This window comes from Trachurus japonicus, chromosome 18 (genome assembly GCF_045865225.1).
Source record: "Trachurus japonicus isolate A0001 chromosome 18, Traja_1.0".
NCBI lineage: Eukaryota > Metazoa > Chordata > Actinopteri > Carangiformes > Carangidae > Trachurus > Trachurus japonicus.
Genome location: NC_140924.1, coordinates 13,121,064 through 13,142,252, shown reverse-complemented (window position 1 = coordinate 13,142,252; position 21,189 = coordinate 13,121,064). Strand labels below are relative to the sequence as shown.

At 40.2% G+C, this 21,189-nt stretch overlaps 1 protein-coding gene across 1 annotated transcript; it reads left to right on the top strand.

Moving 5' to 3' along the window:
• The first annotated feature begins 4,973 nt into the window (after window positions 1–4,973).
• On the top strand, window positions 4,974–19,900 carry LOC146968844 (tyrosine-protein kinase receptor TYRO3). Its single transcript, XM_085806312.1, has 15 exons — window positions 4,974–5,122; window positions 7,447–7,505; window positions 8,114–8,732; window positions 10,607–10,762; window positions 11,596–11,928; window positions 12,987–13,179; window positions 13,382–13,467; window positions 14,552–14,665; window positions 14,862–14,942; window positions 15,053–15,145; window positions 15,540–15,661; window positions 17,324–17,433; window positions 17,671–17,830; window positions 17,911–18,047; window positions 18,754–19,900. Exons 1-15 carry the CDS (start codon window positions 5,041–5,043, stop codon window positions 19,130–19,132), a joined length of 2,724 nt encoding a protein of 907 aa, XP_085662438.1. The 5' UTR covers window positions 4,974–5,040; the 3' UTR covers window positions 19,133–19,900.
• Window positions 19,901–21,189: the final 1,289 nt, after the last annotated feature.

The window sequence follows — 21,189 nt, the reverse complement described above, 5'->3', positions numbered from 1 at the left end:
TTTTTTAAAGTCAGTCTCGGTTTAACAGACAGGAACTGAGAGTCTGAGACGTGTCGTCCGTGTTCAGATTGTGTGTGTTTGTGTTTTTGTTTTGCTTTCCTTTTGGAGTGTCGTAAAAAAAAAAAAAAAAAGAAAGAAAGACGTGGGCTGCATTTTATGACCAAAGGTGATTCAGGTGATTCAGAGTTGGTTCCGACACATCATCCATGTACCAAACCCCCCGCAGGAGGCTCAGGAGCTGCTGGAGGCGTCGGTCGGACTGTTTGCTTTGCAGTGTCTGTGTTTCAGTGACTGTCGTGAATGTGAAGTGTGTTTGATCGTTGACAGTTTTTTTTTTTTTTGTACCAATATGAGCCAAAAAAAAGATTTATTTTGATTGTCGTGGCTTCTTGAAGATTTGACACCAGTGCTTCCACGTTTGGATCGGAGCTGCTGAAACACCAAAAAAACAAAACGAAAACCAGTAGTAGTGCCAGTGGGTTCAGTGTTGAATCCATGATCTGAACGGTTACGTTTAGGATTAAAACAGTAAAAAGACGGAACCACTGTGAGGTCACGGTGTGGTTGAGGTCGATCCAACCTCCGATGACACGACACACTTCGAAGAAGCAGAGATTAGTCACCAGAGTTGCCTTACCTAACTTTACAGCAGGGTGTGTGTTTTGTTTTGTGACTGTGGTGAGTCCATTGGAAGTGAACGTGGGTCTCGTCGCTCTGCACGCGTGTTCGGATGTGTTTGTTTTTGTTGTTTTGCTTTATCTTTTCTCAAAAGCTTAAAATGTGTCTGTTTGGGAAAATAGAAGGTAAATCCTCTGTAGGTGTTTGAGATATGGTTTAACCCATTTGACACCCACTGGGCCTGCTGGGTGTGAAGGCGTTTTTAACCACAGGTGCCAAGAAGGTGCAAGGGCAAGGAACCCCCACCCCCCCCTCCAAAATCAGTAACTTATTTAATTAATTTTAAGTTTTAAAATGTGTTTTAACCAAAGCTCTTAGCCTTCATTTGTTACTGTAGCATTTGAAACAGGAACCTGTACATATAGGATTTTTTTTGTTGCCATAAATAAGGAAAATGCTCTGAAGTTTTAAGTATTTAAACAAAAAAAAGGTATTTATTTTGACTTTTACGTTACACAAATGTGGTTTTCTGAGGTGCAAGGTAAAGATGTGAATGTTCCTTCAAAATAAAAGCCAATTCTTCTCATCAACACGATAAAGGCAAATATTAAAACTGGCTAAAAGTGAAATGGCATTTTTCACCTCCTCCTTGTCTTTGCACTGATCAGTTTCATGTTTTTACTTCAGTCTGAGTGTTTTCAGTGACGGGACAGCGACACCTTTGGTTTTTATTCGTGTGTAAAAGTTTGCAGTTCTCATGATGCAGTCATGCCCGAGCGTTGCACGTCTGGTTTCATGTTAAATTTGCACTGTTTGTAAAGTTTTACAAATATAAAAGATTTGAATGCATCTAAGCCTTGTGTGTGTGTGTAGCTTTTTTCTGTGTTTTATTTCTGTTAAAATGAAATGAAGAACCACATCTGTCTGACTAATGACTTTCAGACTCAATCTCCAGTGGATTTCAGTTCCTGCTCATCTGATTTTAGTAGTTGACGCTCGTGGTGGTTGTAGGTGGTCAGAAGATATAGGAACAGGCGAAGAATGGAGATCTGGTTGAGCTTGGGTTGAATAGACAACTTGATTGGCTGGGATTAGATCGTGGTGAGATCGGATTGGCTGTCGAACACCTGATTATAAGGAGGCGAAAGATGAGAGAGGGAGGAAACAGGAGATTGAGGAACAGAAACTGGAAACCAGAACGGAGCTTCATTATTAATGGGAGGAGACGATATACGACTGTCGCTTATTTGACCACAAACATGATATAAAACACCTGAAAATATCTTTACAGTGATGAGAAGAAGAGGAATGAACCGGAGGAAGCTCAGCAGAGTCCAGACAGGCAATTTGTGATGTAGTAAGAGTAATTACACAAACACTGTTAACTAAACACAGTGAATATACACATAAATTATGTAGAGTAAATACACTCAGTCAACTTCAAATATTTACAAATCACACCATGAGGGAAATTCAGATTCAGATTCACTGGTTAGAATTTGATAGTGAAAGGTCAAAGGTCACTTCACACTCCGCCACGTCTCAAATGTCAACTTCCCTGTGACATCATAATGTTGCCAACTTGATGAGTGGAGAGATAAATGAAAGCAGCTGAATAAGCTGTTTGCTGTTGGTTACACTTTCTGTTTGTCTGTATTTACAATGTAAAATATAATCTGGAGGCTCAACACATGTCCTAAAATGTGTCCCCGGTGCAACGCAGTCCCAACAAGCTGAAGGTTCCTACACCCTTGTGTCTGTGGACCAGATGTTTCAATGAGCCTCCAGATGTTCACTTTTACACATATGGACGACATAAGTGTAAGAGGGTGTCCACAGGGTCAACTGATTAGGGAAGGTCGTGAACGTTGGTAACATCTTGGCAAATTCAGCAGCTATATCTGTTTGAAATTTGTTTTTGAGATAGGAAATGATCTGTGTGTTTTAAAGGGATAGTTCACCCTAGAATGATATTTCGCTCATTATCTACTCACCCTCATGTTGACTAAGGGCTGGAAGAAGTGTCAGAGTCCACCGTCCCTTCTCTGAGTTACAGGGGGTCTTGGCGTAGCAGTGCATTTCAATGCAACGGTTGTAAAGGGACACCAGAGCTCTTCGTAAAAAAACATACACAAAAAAACATCCAAATACCTCCATGCTGCTCGTATGTAATGTCCGTCTTGTGCTGAAGCCCCAAATTGCGTAATTGTCCCGAAAAAAATTAAATAAGTCTATATTTTAAGCTTGTTTGTAGCGGAAGCTTCTCGAAGCTCCTCTTCCTGGTCCGTCCAAATCTCGCGTGATTTGCGCCGGCGTCAGTGCGGTTACTGCGAATCACGCGAGATTTGGACAGACCAGGAAGAGGAGCTTCGAGAAGCTTCCGCTACAAACAAGCTTCAAATATAGACTTATTTAATTTTTTTCGGGACAATTACGCAATTTGGGGCTTCAGCACAAGACGGACATTACATACGAGCAGCATGGAGACTTGGATGTTTTTTTGTGTGTGTTTTTTTACGAAGAGCTCCGGTGTCCCTTTGCTACCGTGGCATTGAAATGCACTGCTACGCCAAGACCCCCTGTAACTCAGAGAAGGGACGGTGGACTCTGAAACTTCTTCCAGCCCTTAGTCAACATGAGGGTGAGTAGATAATGAGCGAAATATCATTCTAGGGTGAACTATCCCTTTAATAAGATAAGATACAAACTGAATCTGCAAACTCATAGAGGTTCAGTTTTATGTAAAGTCATTTTATGCAGCAGATTAAACTTCCCTTTATACCAAGTATTCAAATCAAGAAACTCAACGTAAATGTGAAACAACGGTGAATGTGTCCGTTTGTTTCTGTGGCAAATGCTGATCTATAAAAGCAAATTTTCCATGTCAATAAGCTAATGAATGAACAACTAATAAACCATTTTAGAAACTTTATCATCTAGGTGAAAAAAAGTGCAACTTTTAATTCTTTTATCATGTGTGAACTTCTGTCATTAAAAGTGGATGATGACAGCAAAAAATTCCTAGGTGTCAACAAGTCTAAAGAAAGAATGAGGAAGTTTGAAATTTCTCAATAATGGACCGAAAAGATTAGATTCCTGTGAAATGCTTGCACCAGCCAGTAGAAAATAAAATGGTTTATCACTACATGGTATAACAATTTTATTTGTTTTCTCTCTATTAGCTGAGGTCAGATAAAGTCAAGGCACAGTCAGTTATAAGTAGTATAAGTACAAATAAACTTTACAGGCTTTTGTACATTCATAATTACATTTCATTGCAATAAAATGCAGTTAAGTTACTTTCATGTCATATTTCTGTAGTTTGGTCAGCAAAGGTTTGTGCAGTGGCTCAAAAAATTTCCCCACAAAACGTTTTACTGTTGTCAATCAAAATCAAATCAAAATAAACTTTATTGTCCCCGGAGGAAAATTTGTCTCGGACAGTCAGTGCTGTGCATCCTGCAGTCAAACAGTTTAAAAACCATACACACACACACCCACACGCACAACCAACAGACCACACTTACAGACAGTACGACTAAGTTCGCAGTTCATAGAATAAAAAAGAACAGAATAAAAGCAACAAACAAACGACAATAAATACAAGACAACACAAAATGACAACAATACTTAACAATCTATCTATCTATCTATCTATCTATCTATCTATCTATCTATCTATCTATCTATCTATCTATCTATCTATCTATCTATCTATCTATCTATCTATCTATCTATCTATCTCTATATCTATATATATATATATATATATACATATACACATACACACATACATATATAAGCACAAACACATAGTCACAGTGAGACATAAAAGAAGAAAAATAAAATAAAATGAAATGTCAACAATAATAGTAGCAGCACCATGTATCACCTAGTGTCTTTTCGATCTCTGTATCTTATAAAAAACATGCTCTTTATATTTTAATTTGAATTGTTTTGTATTTGGACATTGTTTGAATTCTTCACACAACCTGTTCGATATTTGTACTCCATTTGAACAATCAAAATCAATAGAAAAGGCGCCGAAGGAATAAAATATTGAAGAAAAAAAAAAAACTCAATTGGCAAATAATAACAAGACCCTTTATCGCAATTTTACAATATATAAACATGATACACAGATAAGAACCAAATACCCAAACATGGGTATGTATCATTAAATAGGAATGTAACTTCCAGGGGACGAAGACGTTGTTACAGTAGTTGATTGTAACAGCAGCACAAAGATCTCTGGGTCTGAAGGTCTGGAGGGTGTGGGTGGGGGCGTGTTTTCCAGAGGAGGAGGCTCATTTCACAACTTTCATGACGACGTTCCTGAAAACCCAGACAGCTGAGTGACAGCTCAGATGTAGGCAGCAGCAGCAGCAGCAGCAGTAAATTATGACCCAGCTGCTCTGAACCATGGCTGCGTGGACCGGTCAACTGTGGATCATCTGGACATCTCTGATCCTACTGTGGATGTGGGAAACTCAGGCAGAAGAAGGTAAGTGTTCAGGTGTTTTAATGTCAGGATGGGTGAAAAACAAAACAAATTTGTTGTTTTTTTTGTTAAACAGTGTTTCTAAACTCTGAGGCGCATTCCAGCGGTTAACAGGAAGTGGCTCAGGAAACTATGGGACAACTCACTGTGGTTCTAATTCAGTGATAAAAAGTCTGAATATGTATATTATGTGTGTACAGTAACTGTGCTTCCTAGCTGAACCTGCCCTCGGAGGTCCAGCCCAGTGAGCCCAGTCACGTTGAAAGAATGTGCTGATAAAATGTTAAAATGCAACTAGAAAGCAAAAAACAACTGTGATGAGCTAATGTAACACAACCTCAAAATGAAAAACATTGTGGGAAAAGTCAGAACCATCACAGTGAAACCACACAGCTCATGTTTACCCAAATGACAATGTCATTATTCAATTATATTTTTTAATTGAAAATCATAAATCATCAATCAATAATGTGGAAAAGCAAAATTTAAATGCAGAATGTAAATTATGCTCTTGTAGCGCCACATTTTGCAATAATGTAATACATTTTCACCTCATGTAATAGTTTAGGTTAGTTTATTTCGGTCTTTGGTTTGACATTTTTTTTGTAATAATCTGCCACATTTCGTAATAAAATTCTTGATCACAATATGTATATTGTAGTAAGTTGCAGGTGTGGCACGTATCCTATTAGTTTTTTTTAAGTTAATCGTTATTTACGATTCATGCTGGTATGCTCAAAGTCAAAGTTCTGTTGGTATAATGATTTTTCTAATTAAGACATCCATTTTGGTGGTTTATTATGTAATGCACCAAATTATTAAATTTTCTTCATAAAAAATGTCCAACACCCTCATTTTGCCATAACTGATGCAATATTTAACAACTTGTTACAAAATATAGCAAAGTTTATTACATATTGCGTTCAATCATTTTATTATGAAATGAAATGAGGCAGATTATTTCAAAATGCCACTATATGTCAAACCAAAGACTGAAATAAACTGAAGTAAACAAAACTATTACATGAGGTAAAATGTATTACATTATTTATTATTACATTATTTATTGTATTACATAATGTGGCGCTACAGCATTGTTAGTACAATTAATAAATACTGTAACAACAAAATCAAGTAAATTGAGTAAAAACAGAAGTTAGAGACAAAACACCCACAATGACCAAAGGAACTAGTTTTAAAAGTCTATTGTTGTTCCCCATAGACAAATATAATATTATACACAGATTGTATTTTCATATATGATAGTCTATATGTGAACATAAAAATAAAAACAGGTATGTCATATAAGTAGTAAATTTAAGTGAGACTGATTAGAAATTGCAACAATTTTATATTGTAAGTAACATTTATGTATAGAAATAAAAAAGTATGTGATATATGATCCCTGATTGGTCCATCGCTGCGTTCTACGGTCCGTTATTTTTGTATAATGACCGTCGTAAAGTATAACAGACCGTTGCTGCAATCTGTCGGATTCCATGTGAACGCAGCATAATACATACAGTATATATAAATATACGTATGTGTGTGTGTATCCTATAGATTTTTCCAGTACAAATGTAGTTTGCTCATATGTAGATATGTTATATGTTAATATTGTACATACAGTATAGGCTATACCTATGTGGGTATAAATGCATACCAAAGTCCACTGACATATATACAGTACATATAATATTATACTGTATATAAAAGACATGGGAAGCAAAAAAGATATATCAAACATTTTGTAAAATGATCCATTTATCCAGTGGATGAATAGATGTGATAATAAATAAATCTGTTAAATAAAGAGTAAATAAGAGTTACCGAGACTGAGCCTTGTGGGACTCCATGTGCAATTCAAACTAATTCAGATTTAACACTTTCTATTGCAAGAATAGAGAGTGAAAAGGAAAACATACATGTAAATCACTGGTTACCACCAATAGCAGACATATTTTTGTTCTCAACCACAAGCTCAGCTTTTGGTAAAAACGTGTAAATATTTACTTTTTGGTGAACATTGTCAGGGTGGTGATAATTAGCCTACTTCCTGTTTCATAAGAAAGAGGAAACGACCCAAGATGCCGCCCTGATGAAGACATGATAGATGAAGGCGTTTGGGAATACGTGTGGAATGAGGAGCTGCTTCGTGCTTTCATTTTAAATCAACTTAGATCTAAATTTCACTCTGAATGTGTTTATGACTGTGTCAATGTTCAGTCTGAGACAGAGAAAAACATCTGGAACAGGAAGTCCATGGTGTTTCAGATGACTCAGCAGAGTGACTGTAACTCTGACTTTATCTTATCTCCTCTGTTTAGTGGAGATTTTAAGGTCGGACCAGAGACCAGAGGCATGGACGTCTTCCCCACGCAAAGAAGTAAGTCTGTATTTTATGATAAAAACTTAAATAAATCATTCTGTTATATTATATTATATAAGTGAAATTAAAATTAAGAGGAAGTGTCACCAAAGTCAAAATAAAAATCATGATGACAATATTGATATTATTCTAATATTAAGCGAACAAAGCCGGTATACCTGGGTCATGTTAGAAGATCCATATTATATTATATTATATTATATTTTATTATGTTATATTATATTAATATGAGTGAATGAAAATGAAGAGGAAGTGTCAACAAAGTCAAAATAAAAATCATGATGGCAATATTAATATTATTGTAATATTAAGCGAACAAAGCAGATATACCAGGGTCATGTTATAGAAGATACATATTATATTATATTATATTATATTATATTATATTATATTACATTATATTATATTATATTATATTATATTATATTATGTAAGTGAAATGAAAATGAAGAGGAAGTGTCAAAAATGAAAATCATGATGACAATATTAATATTATTGTAATATTAAGCGAACAAAGCAGCTATTATATTATATTATATTATATTATATTATATTATATTATATTATATGCTGTAAGATTTATAATGACATGTCTCTCTCTCCAGTGGAATAAGGTCAACATTAAATTCGGGACAAAGGATGCGATACCTGTGTTTCAAGCTTGTAGAAAAAAAGCAATGAGAAGTTTTTTGAGCCCATGGACGGAGCTGGATGACGTTCACCATCTGCTGATGGACGTCACGTTTGCCCAGGAAGAAGAAGAGCCGTCCGGCGAGCTCCACCCACTGCGAGTTCACCTCTACGACACGAACGCACCCTTCTCAAAGTTTCAGGAGGGGGACGACGTGGAGGAGCTGCAGACGTCCAAGCCGTTCCCCGACCCGACGCCCGACCAGATGACCCCCTACCTGAACGTCAGCCGGGCCCTGAGCCTCGGCCCCTTCAGGCACGGGGGCTTCCAGCTCGCCCTCTCCTACTCAGGGAGGTGTGTGCTAGTGAGCTCCCTCAGAGTGTACTACAGGAAGTGTCCTAACGTGGTCGGTCACCTGGTCTCGTTTGGGAGTGCGGGGGCCGGGTCGGGCCCCCGGGTCGGCTCCTGTGTGACGGGAGCTGTGGAGGTTTCTCCACCTCGCAGAGAGTGCACCATGGATGGGGAGTGGGGGCCGCTGCAGGGGGGCTGCACCTGTCGGCCCGGACATGACGTCGTGGGTGACACCTGTCAAGGTATGGACCAGTTATTAGTTATTACATATTCAATTAAAGCAGAAGTAAGCGATCCGGTCGTTTTGGCTAACTTCCTGTCAGCAGATGGAGTTAGCAGTCCCCGCCCTCGTCATGGATCTATTGGTCCTCGTCCCTACATCACCACATTCACGCGCATCCCTTGGCTGCACACACAGAGAGGACCGCCCCTTTATGCCGTTCTCTCTCCTCATTGGATAAAGGTTGTAGGATACAAGGAAAGTTTTCTCCTCGGCTTACAGCAGAGCAGAGTGACTGACAGACCCGTGTTTCAGACCAAACACTCTATATAAGTGATTGCCGTCGGAAGATATAACTATTTAAGACTTATATTAACACAAATATTCTGCTCACTTCTGCTTTAATCTTTCATATCACACTTTTATTGACGTTTATCTTTGTGACGATAAATCTAATTTTAATCTTTAAAGCAGAAGTAAGCGAAATATTTGTGTTACAGTAATATAAATGTTAAATAGTTATATCTTCCGACGGCAATCACTTTTAAAGAGTGTTTGGTCTGAAACACGGGTCTGTCAGTCACTCTGCTCTGCTGTAAGCCGAGGAGAAAACTTTCCTTGTATCCTACAACCTTTATCCAATGAGGAGAGAGAACGGCGTAAAGGGGCAGTCCTCTCTGTGTGTGCAGCCAAGGGATGCGCGTGAATGTGGTGACGTAGGGACGAGGGCGGGGACTGCTAACTCCATCTGCTGACAGGAAGTTAGCCAAAACGACCGGATTGCTTACTTCTGCTTTAAATACCTATATTATGTCCAAAAGGTCAAAGGTCAACTTCACTGTGACATCATAAAGTTGCATAAAGCTGCACAGTTTCAAAACTGATCATTTCTGTAGGGTTCAATTTCACAACAATAGTGCGTGTTTTTATAAATCTCACCATGTGACCTTCAGATGAGCAAAACAAATCAGTCATTATAATATATTTAAATACATTTCTTTGATCTTTTTTGACTTAATGTAGTAGTGGAAAAACTGTTTTATATAAATTTCATTCCACTTTATTAACTTTTAACAATCCATATTCAAATTGAACCTTTAAAATAAGGGTTTTGGCTATAATTTAATATCCTTTTAGTCATGTTTTTATTTAACAGCTGTAGCAGCAACACTGAAACTGAACGGGTCGTCAATCAACGACTGGCGGTGTCTGTCTCAGTGGCCATTGTAGTTCTTAGAAGACCAGAATAGCGTCTTCTCCAGTACACAATGAGCCACGACTTTCACTTCTTCTTTTCCATTATCCGTTTCCTTCCTTTTATGTTATTTTGTGATGTTTCCTGCATTGCTCAGCACAGATGTCGCCCACAGTTCCGTGTCAGTGTCAAAGCCAGTGGAACAAGTGACATAGTGGCTTCTTTTTAAATTTTATTTTGGATATTGATTGGATCAGGATCTGAAGTCTGGGATCAGTTTCTGGATCCCAGTTGTACTAGAACTCTAGATTAGATTAGATTAGATTAGAAAGACTTTATTGTCCACCGTAGTGGAAATTTGTCTTCGGCCTCTCCAAGACAACAAAGCATAAAACAGTCAAAGCACTCCACAGCATACACATAAAAGACATATAAACAGGAAACGGATGTGAAAAAACTGAATGTTGTGCAAAACAGTCACAGACAATGATGCAATGCTGCAGCCGTTACACAATGATATGTGCATACATTGAATATATAGTAAAAACATATATGTCATATGTGTAATAATAATATGAAACCTGTATTGTAGATTTCCATGTATGTTAGTATGTTTGTGTTTTTCCTGTATCTTCACCCTATAATCTTTAAATGATCTGTGATCCGTTCCCAGCACAAACTTCTCTCTCTTTCACCACCAGCCTGTAGGATGGGCCACTACAAGCCGGCCAATGACAGCGCAGGATGCCGACTGTGCCCGGCGAACACCAGGACACGCGGCGAGGGGTCGGAGAGGTGCGACTGTCTGCAAGGCTTCAGCCGCCTGCCGACTGAACCCGACGACCACGACTGCACCAGTAAGAGACACCGACTGGGTTTACTGGGAATCAACGAGTGTCATCCCACTAGTTTAAAGGGATAGTTCACCCAAAATTCAAATTTCTCTCATTATCTACTTGCCCTCATGTCGACTAAGGGCTGGGAGAAGTTTCAGAGTCCTCTGTGCCTTCTCTGAGTTACGGGGGGTCTCGGCGCAGCAGTATTTGTCCATATAATGGTTGTGAATGGATACCACCTTTTCTTCGTCCAAAAAGACACACCAAAAAACATCCAAATACCTCCATACTGCTCGTCTGTAATGTCCCTCTTGTATTGAAGCCCCGACATGAGAAATTGTTCCGAAAAAAATGAAATAAGTCTATATTTTAAGCTTGTTTGTAGCGGAAGCTCCCAGTGTCTCAGTTCACTGCTCTTCCTCTGACCGGCAGAACAATTTCTCATGTCGGGGCTTCAATACAAGAGGGACATCACAGACGAGCAGTATGGAGGTATTTGGATGTTTTTTGGTGTGTCTTTTTGGACGAAGAAAAGTGAGCACCATTCACAACCATTATATGGACAAATACTGCTGCGCGGACCCCCCTGTAACTCAGAGAAGGCAGGGAGGACTCTGAAAATTCTCACAGCTTTTAGTCGACATGAGGGTGAGTAGATAATGAGTGAAATTTGAATTTTGGGTGAACTATCCCTTTAATAAATAATAGCTTATTGGATTAAACATTAAAGCCTCAATGTGAGCAATGGACACCACTTGTTGTCCCTTTGATATATTAATGTATATCTTTAATATAGGGTCATATATTACATTTCTGTATAGGTTTATTGATGTTTCTTCCCCGTCTTGACCCAGAGCCGCCGTCTGCTCCTGTGAACCTCACCGCCCACCACCACAACGACTCGGTGCTGACTCTGACGTGGGATCCCCCTCTGGACCGGGGCGGCCGACAGGAAGTGACGTATCGGGTCAAGTGTGAGAAGGAAGTGCAGGCCGGCGGTCCATGGAAACCGTGTGCAGACGGCATGATGGTCGTTCCCGGTGCGTTGGGGTTTACCAACACCTCGGTCAGCATCACGGGCGTGGACCCGCACTGTGGCTACAGGCTGTCGGTTCAAGCCCTGAACGATATATCCAGCCTGCACGGGGCGCCACCGGCATCCACCGCCACTGTGACCATTCACAGATGTATGTAAGCCTGATCGGGGTTAATTTTTACACTGCTACTACTTGTCCTATCTATATAACTCACTTGTTTACATTTTTATTGAGGGTTTGAATTGTGTATAATTAAGGGTTTGGCCTTTTTGAGAAACAGATGGGTGACCTCGTGCACCAAAATGTCAGCTAACGTCCACTCCACACCATATTGGACTGGGGAAGACTGTCCTTTAATCCCTGAACAGCCAATGGCCTGTGGGTCCTGCCAGACCCTGGGTGGGCAAATTGGTGTTAAAAGGATAGTTCACCCAAAATTCAGATTGCACTCATTATCTACTCACCCTCATGTCGACTAAGGGCTGGGAGAAGTTTCAGAGTCCTCCGTGGCTTCTCTGAGTTACAGGGGGTCTCGGCGTAGCAGTGCATGTCCATACAACGGTTGCAAATGGATACCAACTGTTTTCGTAACAAAAAGACACACCAAAAAACATCCAAATACCTCCATGCTGCTCGTATGTAATGTCCGTCTTGTATTGAAGCCCCAAAATGCGAAATTGTTCCAAATTTGGTTCGTCCAATTTGGACGAACCAGGGTCCATCCTCTTTCCGGTTTGTCCAAATTTGACGAACCGGGAAGAGGAGCTTCCGCTACAAAACAAGCTTGAAATATAGACTTATTTAATTTTTTTTGGAACAATTTCGCATTTCGGGGCTTCAATACAAGACGGACATTACATACGAGCAGCATGGAGGTATTTGGATGTTTTTTGGTGTGTCTTTTTGTTACAAAGACAGTTTGTATCCATTTACAACCGTTATATGGACATGCACTGCTACGCCGAGACCCCCTGTAACTCAGAGAAGGTACGAATAACTCTGATACTTCTCCCAGCCCTTAGTCCACATGAGGGTGAGATAATGAGTGAAATTTCAATTTTGGGTGAACTATCCCTTTAATCCCTGAACACCCACTGGCCTGTGGGTCCTGCCAGACCTGGTGGGCAAGTTGGTGTTAAGGGGTTAAATGACAAAGCTGGAGAAAAACATTTGATTTCTGAGCCACATGAATCACTTGTTTCTTCCAGGGAGAGAACCTCCTGTGTTTATCACAGTGACTCCAGCCACCAACAACATCTCGAAGCAGGGAACTGCAGCTCCTCAGCAGCAGAAACGTCTCCCCATGTGGGTCACAGTCGGTGTTTTATTTGGTGTTCTGCTGCTTACGGCCGTCATCCCCATGGCCGTGTGCCTGCTGCGCCGAAACTACACTAAACTCCGGTAAAACATCTTCTGTTTCTCAGCCTCCATCGTTTACTTCTTCCTTCATCTTGTCATCATTTTTTTTGCAAAAGGTCTTTTACAACTGGATTTTATATATAAACATTTTCTAATGATGAGAGACTAAACAAAATTATGTTTTCTCATGTGTGGTGAAAAAATGATGACAATCCTACTTTCAATAATATTGATTTCCCTGCAGGTTGCAACCAGACTTTGTGGAGCTTCTCCCAGTAAATCCTGAAATTTCCTACCGACGTCCAGTGGCCGTAGTGCAGCAGGACAACGGTAAGTGTCGTAGTTACGGGTCATTACTGTGATCAGACCTTAAAACGAGCCATCATGATGTTGGTAAAGACTCTGGGGTTGTATGTATCTACAAATGGACCCCAGTGTTTTGAACAGACCCAAAGAAACGGCCTATTTTCTTGGCTGGGAGAAGTTTCAGAGTCCTCCGTGCAGAAATGTAATATATGACCCTATATTAAAGATATACATTAATATATCAAAGGGACAACAGTGGTGTCCATGTCTCACATTGAGGCTTTAATGTTTAATCCAATAAGCTATTATTTATTAAAGGGATAGTTCACCCAAAATTAAAATTTCACTCATTATCTACTCACTCTCATGTCGACTAAGGGCTGGGAGAATTTTCAGAGTCCTCCGTGGCTTCTCTGAGTTACGGGGGGGTCCGCGCAGCAGAATTTGTCCATATAATGGTTGTGAATGGTGCTCACTTTTCTTCGTCCAAAAAGACACACCAAAAAAGAGTGTATTTTCCCAATACACCATCCAAATACCTCCACACAGCTCTGTAATGTTTGTATTGAAGCCCGACATGAGCTATTGTTCCGCCGGTCAGTGTCACTGACACAGGAAGAGCAGTGTACTGAGACATCTTCTACTGCAAACATTAAAATATACTTATTAAAGGGGCTATTTGTTGGGGCATCATACAACCCCACTTTACAGACGAAAATACACTCCTTTTGGACGAAGAGAAGTGGTGTCCGTTCGCAACCCTCATATGGACATGCAGTGCTGCACGGAGCCCCGCTGTAACTCAGAGAAGCCACGGATGACTCTGAAACTTCTCCCAGCCCTTAGTTGACATGAGGGTGAATAGATAATGAGTGAAATTTGAATTTTGGGTGAACTATCCCTTTAAGTTAAAAAAAAAATGTTTTATTTAGTCTACAGTTGACTATCTAATGCCAAATGAGTTTAGCCTTGAGTTTTACCAAAGCTACAGGAGCTACTTTTTTCATTTGGTCAGCTTAGATTAGATGTTGATCTTTTCTCTCTGCATCTTCCTGTCATATTAGGAAGATATTTATTTACCAAACAAGTCTTTTGATGTATGCTTCAGTTGAGGAGGGAGTGGCCCAGATGTTGGAGGGGATCAGTGACCGGCTGCTGTCCAGTTTGAAGGAAGTCCTGGTGGAGAGAAACCAACTGACTCTGGGCAAGGAGCTCGGCAAAGGTCAGTTCACTTGTTATGAACATTGATAAACCAAACCAACTGCACAACAACCACCATAATCACCACCTCAGTAGAAACTAGAAAGTCCCAAACTTTCATCAGAAATAGAAATAATGATTGAGTGGATATTTTTCTAATGATAAATACAGTATGCCAGTGAAAATAACTGTGAACTGTTTTTTTTCCTGTTCTCCAGGAGAGTTTGGCTCAGTCTATGAGGGGGTTTTTACACCGGAGGAAGGATTGGACATCAAAGTCGCTGTGAAAACAATGAGAGGTTGGCACAAAATGAAACTGAAAGTGCACACTGTGTATCAGTATTTGGCTTTTTTTTTTTTTTTTCTTTTTTACCTTTGTTTGTAATTTTTCTCTGCCATCTGCACCCAGTTGGACTCCATCGTGAGGAAGACTTGCACGAGTTCTTGACTGAGGCCGATATCATGAAGAACTTTGACCATGAAAATGTGGTCAGACTTCTCGGTATGTTCTATCTATCTATCTATCTATCTATCTATCTATCTATCTATCTATCTATCTATCTATCTATCTATCTATCTATCTATCTATCTATCTATCTATCTATCTATCTATCTATCTATCTATCTGTTCAAAGGTTAGGAGGGTTAGGAAATAGCTTGGCAGAGAAATTGAGACTCTTTATTCAAGAAGGACGACATGAACCATAGTTTCTGGAAGCATACCCCAAACAACATCAGTAGTCCTTTGAAGTTATACCGCTAACAAGTGTGCAAACTTAAATCAGATTACAGTAAGTTTGTATCTGCTTCTTGAGGACCTTTCCTTATTGTACCTGCAAACTTTTTCCAATGCAGCAGAGCTTTTTGGACATGAGTTTGTGTTTGTCCTGCTGCAGGGGTCACTCTTCAGAGGGAGCAGGACTCTCCTCTGCCCGTCCCCCTGGTCGTCCTGCCCTACATGAAACATGGAGACCTACGCCGCTTCCTCATTGCTACACGCTATGGTGATATTCCTATGGTGAGATACAGTCAGCACACCCATGTACAACCTGTTACTGCACATGCTTACATACACAGATACACACTACAATAGTGATATTACAGAGGACTGATTCATTCCCTCATAGTTTTACTGTAACACTAAGCACCAGCTGAGTTTGATTCCAGTTACATGGCCCAAACATGGTCATCAAACAAACTACAGCACCTCCTCTTTTTGCTTTCTCTCTCTCTCTCTCTCTATATATATATACTAAGGGATGGAAATAAAGTAACATTGACTCAGAGGTCCATTAGGATGTGAGTCTTCTCCCCTGATGGTTGGACAATCTCAGTTTCCAGGGTGTTATCAATGCCCTGCAACTTCTCAGACTTAGCCAGGTTTTCCAACCATGCGTATAGATGTTGTTGTTCATGGTGAGCAGTAATGACATCATATTGCTTAAAGGGACAGTTCAACATTTTGGCAAATTGGCCCACTTCCATAATCCCTATAGTCATAGCAGTAGGTTCGTTACCTTTAATTGTAGGTGCAAGCTATTTTTAGAACGGCGGAGCAGAGCCGCGAGCTGCTCAGAGCTACGCTATGGAGGCTCATAGGATTTCTTGGTTTCCCCTCATCAAACTCATCAAATACACAATCCAACAACTCCAAAACGCTCTGGTGGACAAGTTGTGACCTGCACATTCACCACACTATGAGATAATAACAGAACTTTACCAGACAGAGTTGTTTTAGAGGTAAACGCAGAGACTGCTTGCCGAAAAACTGCCCTTGACGGGAACGCACATCAGCGGTTTTTGCATGAATTTACCTCGAAAACAACTCCATCTCATAACGTTCTGTTATTATCTCATAGCGTGGTGAATGTGCAGGTCACAACTTGTCCACCAGAGCGTTTTGGAGTTGTTGGATTGTGTATTTGATGAGTTTGATGAGGGAAACCAAGAAATCCCATGAGCCTCCGTAGCGAATCCAAATATTTCTAAAAATAGCTTGCACCGACAAACAAAGATAACAAACCTACTGCTATGACTATTATGGATTATGGCAATGGGCCAATTTGCCAAAAATGTTGAACTATCCCTTTAAAGCTGCAGTTACCAACTTACTGTAAGTCAGATCTTGGGGCTTGAGGAGAACTCCCTGATGATCTGTTGTTGAGGTTGGTTGAAGGCGCCTCAATGAGAACTGTTATGGCTTCTCCCTCAAAGGCAGTGCTGGGCTTGCTGCCTCTCAGCTTGGTTTTTGTTTGCCCTGTCTTGATTGTGTCACCCTTATTATTTTTTCTTAAACCTTTTCCTTCCCTAAAGTGTCTTTGTGTGGGTGTTTCGGTGGTTGTTGGAGATCCATTGTTATGCCCCTTGCCTTGGGGCCGACAAAGCTGAGGCGTAACAGGAACTTTAAACCATGTGGTCCTCCAAAGGAACAACGAGTTCTGAGATATCGATCTTGGTTAGAGATGTCTGAGATCAGCACCGTGAATGTTTGTAGTGTTGGCAGCAATTTCTAGGAACTTCAGTTGTCGACTTTCAGTTCCCAGTGTTGTGGCATCACTGTGAGGCCAGAGGGTGTAGCAGCACAAACAAAACGATCCTCACACCATGCTGCACAATAACATGTTCACAAATACAGAATAAACTACAAGACACGTTGTTCTCTCTCCTCTCTCTCTTCCAGTTTGTTCCCCATCAGAGTCTCCTGCGCTTCATGATCGACATCGCCGCGGGGATGACCTACCTGAGCTCCAAGGGGTTTCTGCACAGGGACTTGGCTGCACGCAACTGCATGTGAGTCCACCAGAGGGCGAGACTGAGGGGGAGAGAGCCATCAGAGCAGGAGGAGCTGCTGCACATCAAGGCGTCCTTGTTCCTCTCTGACTGTGTCTCTGTCCTCAGTTATTGGTATTCAGCCACGGTTTTGAGTCTTAAAAGGAAGCAGTGACACAGGCTGAGTGGCTGTGGCCGAGCTGTACCTGTGCTCATCATGCTAATGCACTGTTCAAACTGTTTCTTTATTATCCACAGGCTGGGCGATGACCTTAGGGTGTGTGTGGCTGACTTTGGCCTGTCTAAGAACATCTACAGCAGCAATTATTACCGTCAGAAAGTGGCTATCCGTGTGCCAATCAAGTGGATGGCCATGGAGAGCCTGTCCGAGTCCGTGTACACCACCAAAAGTGACGTGGTGAGTTCAGGCTCCTTGTTTTATGAGACAAATGTCTTGGTTTAAATATTTACCTAACCTATAATTTTGCATCCTCTTAGTGGTCATTCGGTGTGACCATGTGGGAGATCGTGTCCCGAGGGAGGACTCCTTACCCCGGAATCCAAAACCACGAGCTTCTGGACCACATGCGGTCTGGATTTCGACTTAAACCGCCTGAGGACTGCGACGAAAAACTGTGAGTCCAGAGCTCTTGGAGGAGATTTCTAAACCTGAACAGACAAATGGCGGTGCCGTCAAATCAGGGAACTTTTGATATAAGATGCTATTAAAGGGGAACTATGCAAGTCCGCTCGCTTTTCCGCTGTTTTGGTTATGCTCCTCTTGCTCATGTGCATTTGTTTACAACAAAGCCGGCGAAAAATCAATAAATGGAGCGACCGGATAACGTTACATAACATATATGTACAATGTTGTGGCGTGTGTATTTGTGTAGTCTTAACCGTCATAAACAAAAGATTACGAGTTACGGAGCGCGTTTGTGTCGCGGGGTGCAGAGACGAGAGCTAGGACACCGGGGTGGCGACCGAGTAACTACACTGATGTTGCAAGGTTGGTTTTCAGCCATGAAACGCCAGGTGACAGAGAGCCTCCGTTCTCACTCGTAACAAGTCACAAGTCATGTAGTTAACTATCACAATTACTCCGGAGCTTTTTAATTAAGGTAAAAATGTAGCATAACCACGGGAGAAATCCTGCTTAGTTCCTCTTTAAATATGAGGCCAGTCCTAGATTCTTAAGGTTATTTGTATGCTATTGTTCGGCACCTGTAGAGGTTTGATACAAAATCAATATGAAAGGTTTTCAGACAGATTTTCTAGTCCTAATTCTGTATATCTGCAGCATTTATAATTACTGAACCCTGCCTCCGTCTCACCCCACAGTTATGAAGTCATGCAGAGCTGCTGGAATACGGAGCCCAACCGGAGGCCTGGCTTTGAGGAGCTGGGTGAGAAGCTGAAAGGTTTTCTGTCAGAGCTGCCGGCCCTGGAGGCCAGCCAGGAGGCCAGCTACATCAACCAGGGGCTGGAGGTGGCTGCCGCTGCTGCTGCTGCTGCTGCTGGTGGTGGTGCTGCTGCTGCCTGTCCAGAGCCACAGGCTGAAAACTCAGGGGGGAGAGGGAAAAACGTCTACCTGCCCCATCCGGTGGCCGTCGCTGCAGCCAGAGTGGAGGATGTGGACGAAGAGGAGGACGGATATCTGAAGTACATCGCCGGCTCAGCAGTGAAGATGGATAATGATGATGATGATGATGAGGTTTAATGCTGTATGGAAGTGGACGTCTCGTTAGATGTATATCTGAAACTAGATGGAGACATTAAAGTATGTCCATAAAAAAGACTCAGGGGTATTTTCAGGCTTCCTCTGGACTCTGATTGGTCACAATGTGTCCTCTCCAGCTGAATCTGAAAATTAAGCCGCAGAAACTAAAGCATTTTTACTTGACTTTGCACCTTTTTTAAAAAAAATATTGTATATATTAGAGTTTCATATGTTTACCAGAGATTGTCTGTTTCTAAAAAAGAGGTAGCTTTTAAATGAAAGATATAAGTAGAGAATCTGAGCTGGACTTAAAAGACAATATCCAAATAATCTCATTTTTTAAAGGTCTGATTATTGATTAATACAATACCAAGATATTTGCATTTTCTCGCAGTTAGCTATATTTGCACAAAATATTACATTTGCTAATTGTTTTACAGTAAGTGGTTCAGTCGGGGCTGTATGAGATGTAAAATGTCTGCTTTGTTACAATGTGCACACAAATGCAACTTTAAGTGAAGAGGTTGTATAGTATGAACCATCTTTAGTCACCACTGTCTCATTTCTGGTGAAACAGTAACAATCTATGTTGATTCATTGTTATTTACTGGACTGTGGTGACTCAGGTGAGACAACGACTGTGACTGAAAAGAGGACTGATGACACTGATCTGGGGTCAGTTTTATTTGTTTAAAATGTTGATATTGTTTTACTCTTGCCAACTGTTTTGCACATGTAAGCCTAAAATATGTTTGCACTTGCAAAGAAAATAAATCCTTTTATTTTTACAATTGAGAACATTGTGGATGGTTTAAAATATGAATGAATGAATGAAAATGTGTTTATTTCGGTCAGGTCATTCAAAGTTAAAAGTCCAACAAAACAAAACAAAAATCAACTCAACTAGAAAAGAGCCGACCGAAAAGGAATAGGCTGAAGCTCTCGCTTATTTTCGCCTACCCTTCTTACATGATCAACTTCATCAGATCACATCATTCATCAAAATAACGTGTCAAAAATCAAAATTATGAAATGTTTGTGTTTATCTGAAACTGAATCATCAAGAATCGAAGCAAATCTTAATCTTAAATGGTGAGTAGACAAAACATCAAACAGGAAGAAGTGACATTATTATGAAACTGGAGAAGATCTGACTAATAGTGACTTGGTATTTCATAACTAATGTTAATTTGGACACAGTGTCTCCTGGTGGACATGGGCATCAGTAGCTTTATTTACATGATCATGTCAATGTTAATTTTGTCAGTCGAAAAACAAAACATAACATGAATAGACATTTTACGTCCTTTTGTAGTCTGTTTAGCTTGCTTTATAATGAACTACAAATCCCTAAACCCCCTTTATTTATATGATCATCATGTCAATATTAATTGGATTGGACAGGGGATTTTGGATTAAATACTTAGTCAACCTTTATCTATATAATCATGTCAATATTGACTGTTTCACCCGGGCCTAAAAATACACAAATAGATACATATTTGGTGCTTTTGTTGTCTGTTTAGCTTAATTTCTATAATGAACTACAAATCCCAGCACTGTCATAGGACACAATTATAAGGCTTTAACATGGGATTTTGGATTAAATACTTAGTCAACCTTTATTTAGGCTATATGATCATGTCAATATTGACTGTTTCACCCGGGCCTAAAAATACACAAATAGATATATTTTTGGTGCTTTTGTTGTCTGTTTAGCTTGCTTGATTTCTGTAATGAACTACAAATCCCAGTATGGTCATGTGACAAAATTATAAGACTTTAACGTGGGATTTTAGATGAAATTCTGAGACAACCTTTACTTATATGATCATTTCAATATTGACTGTTTCACCCGGGCCTAAAAATACAATAATAGATATATTTTTTGTGCTTTTGTTGTCCGTTTAGCTTGATTTCTATAATGAACTACAAATCCCAGTATAGTCATATGACACAATTAGCCTATAAGGCTTTAACGTGGGATTTTAGTTTAAATTCTTAGACAACCTTTATTTATATGATCATTTCAATATTAACTGTTCCACCCGGGCCTG

What these genes read in the sequence shown, in the direction of transcription:
- LOC146968844 (XM_085806312.1), top strand. Translation starts at nt 5,041, where the DNA reads ATGGCTGCGTGGACCGGTCAACTGTGGATCATCTGGACATCTCTGATC. An exon ending in AAATGTGGTCAGACTTCTCG is followed by an intron (nt 15,146 to 15,539) that starts GTATGTTCTATC and finishes GTCCTGCTGCAG; the next exon opens with GGGTCACTCTTCAGAGGGAG. An exon ending in TTGGCTGCACGCAACTGCAT is followed by an intron (nt 17,434 to 17,670) that starts GTGAGTCCACCA and finishes TATTATCCACAG; the next exon opens with GCTGGGCGATGACCTTAGGG.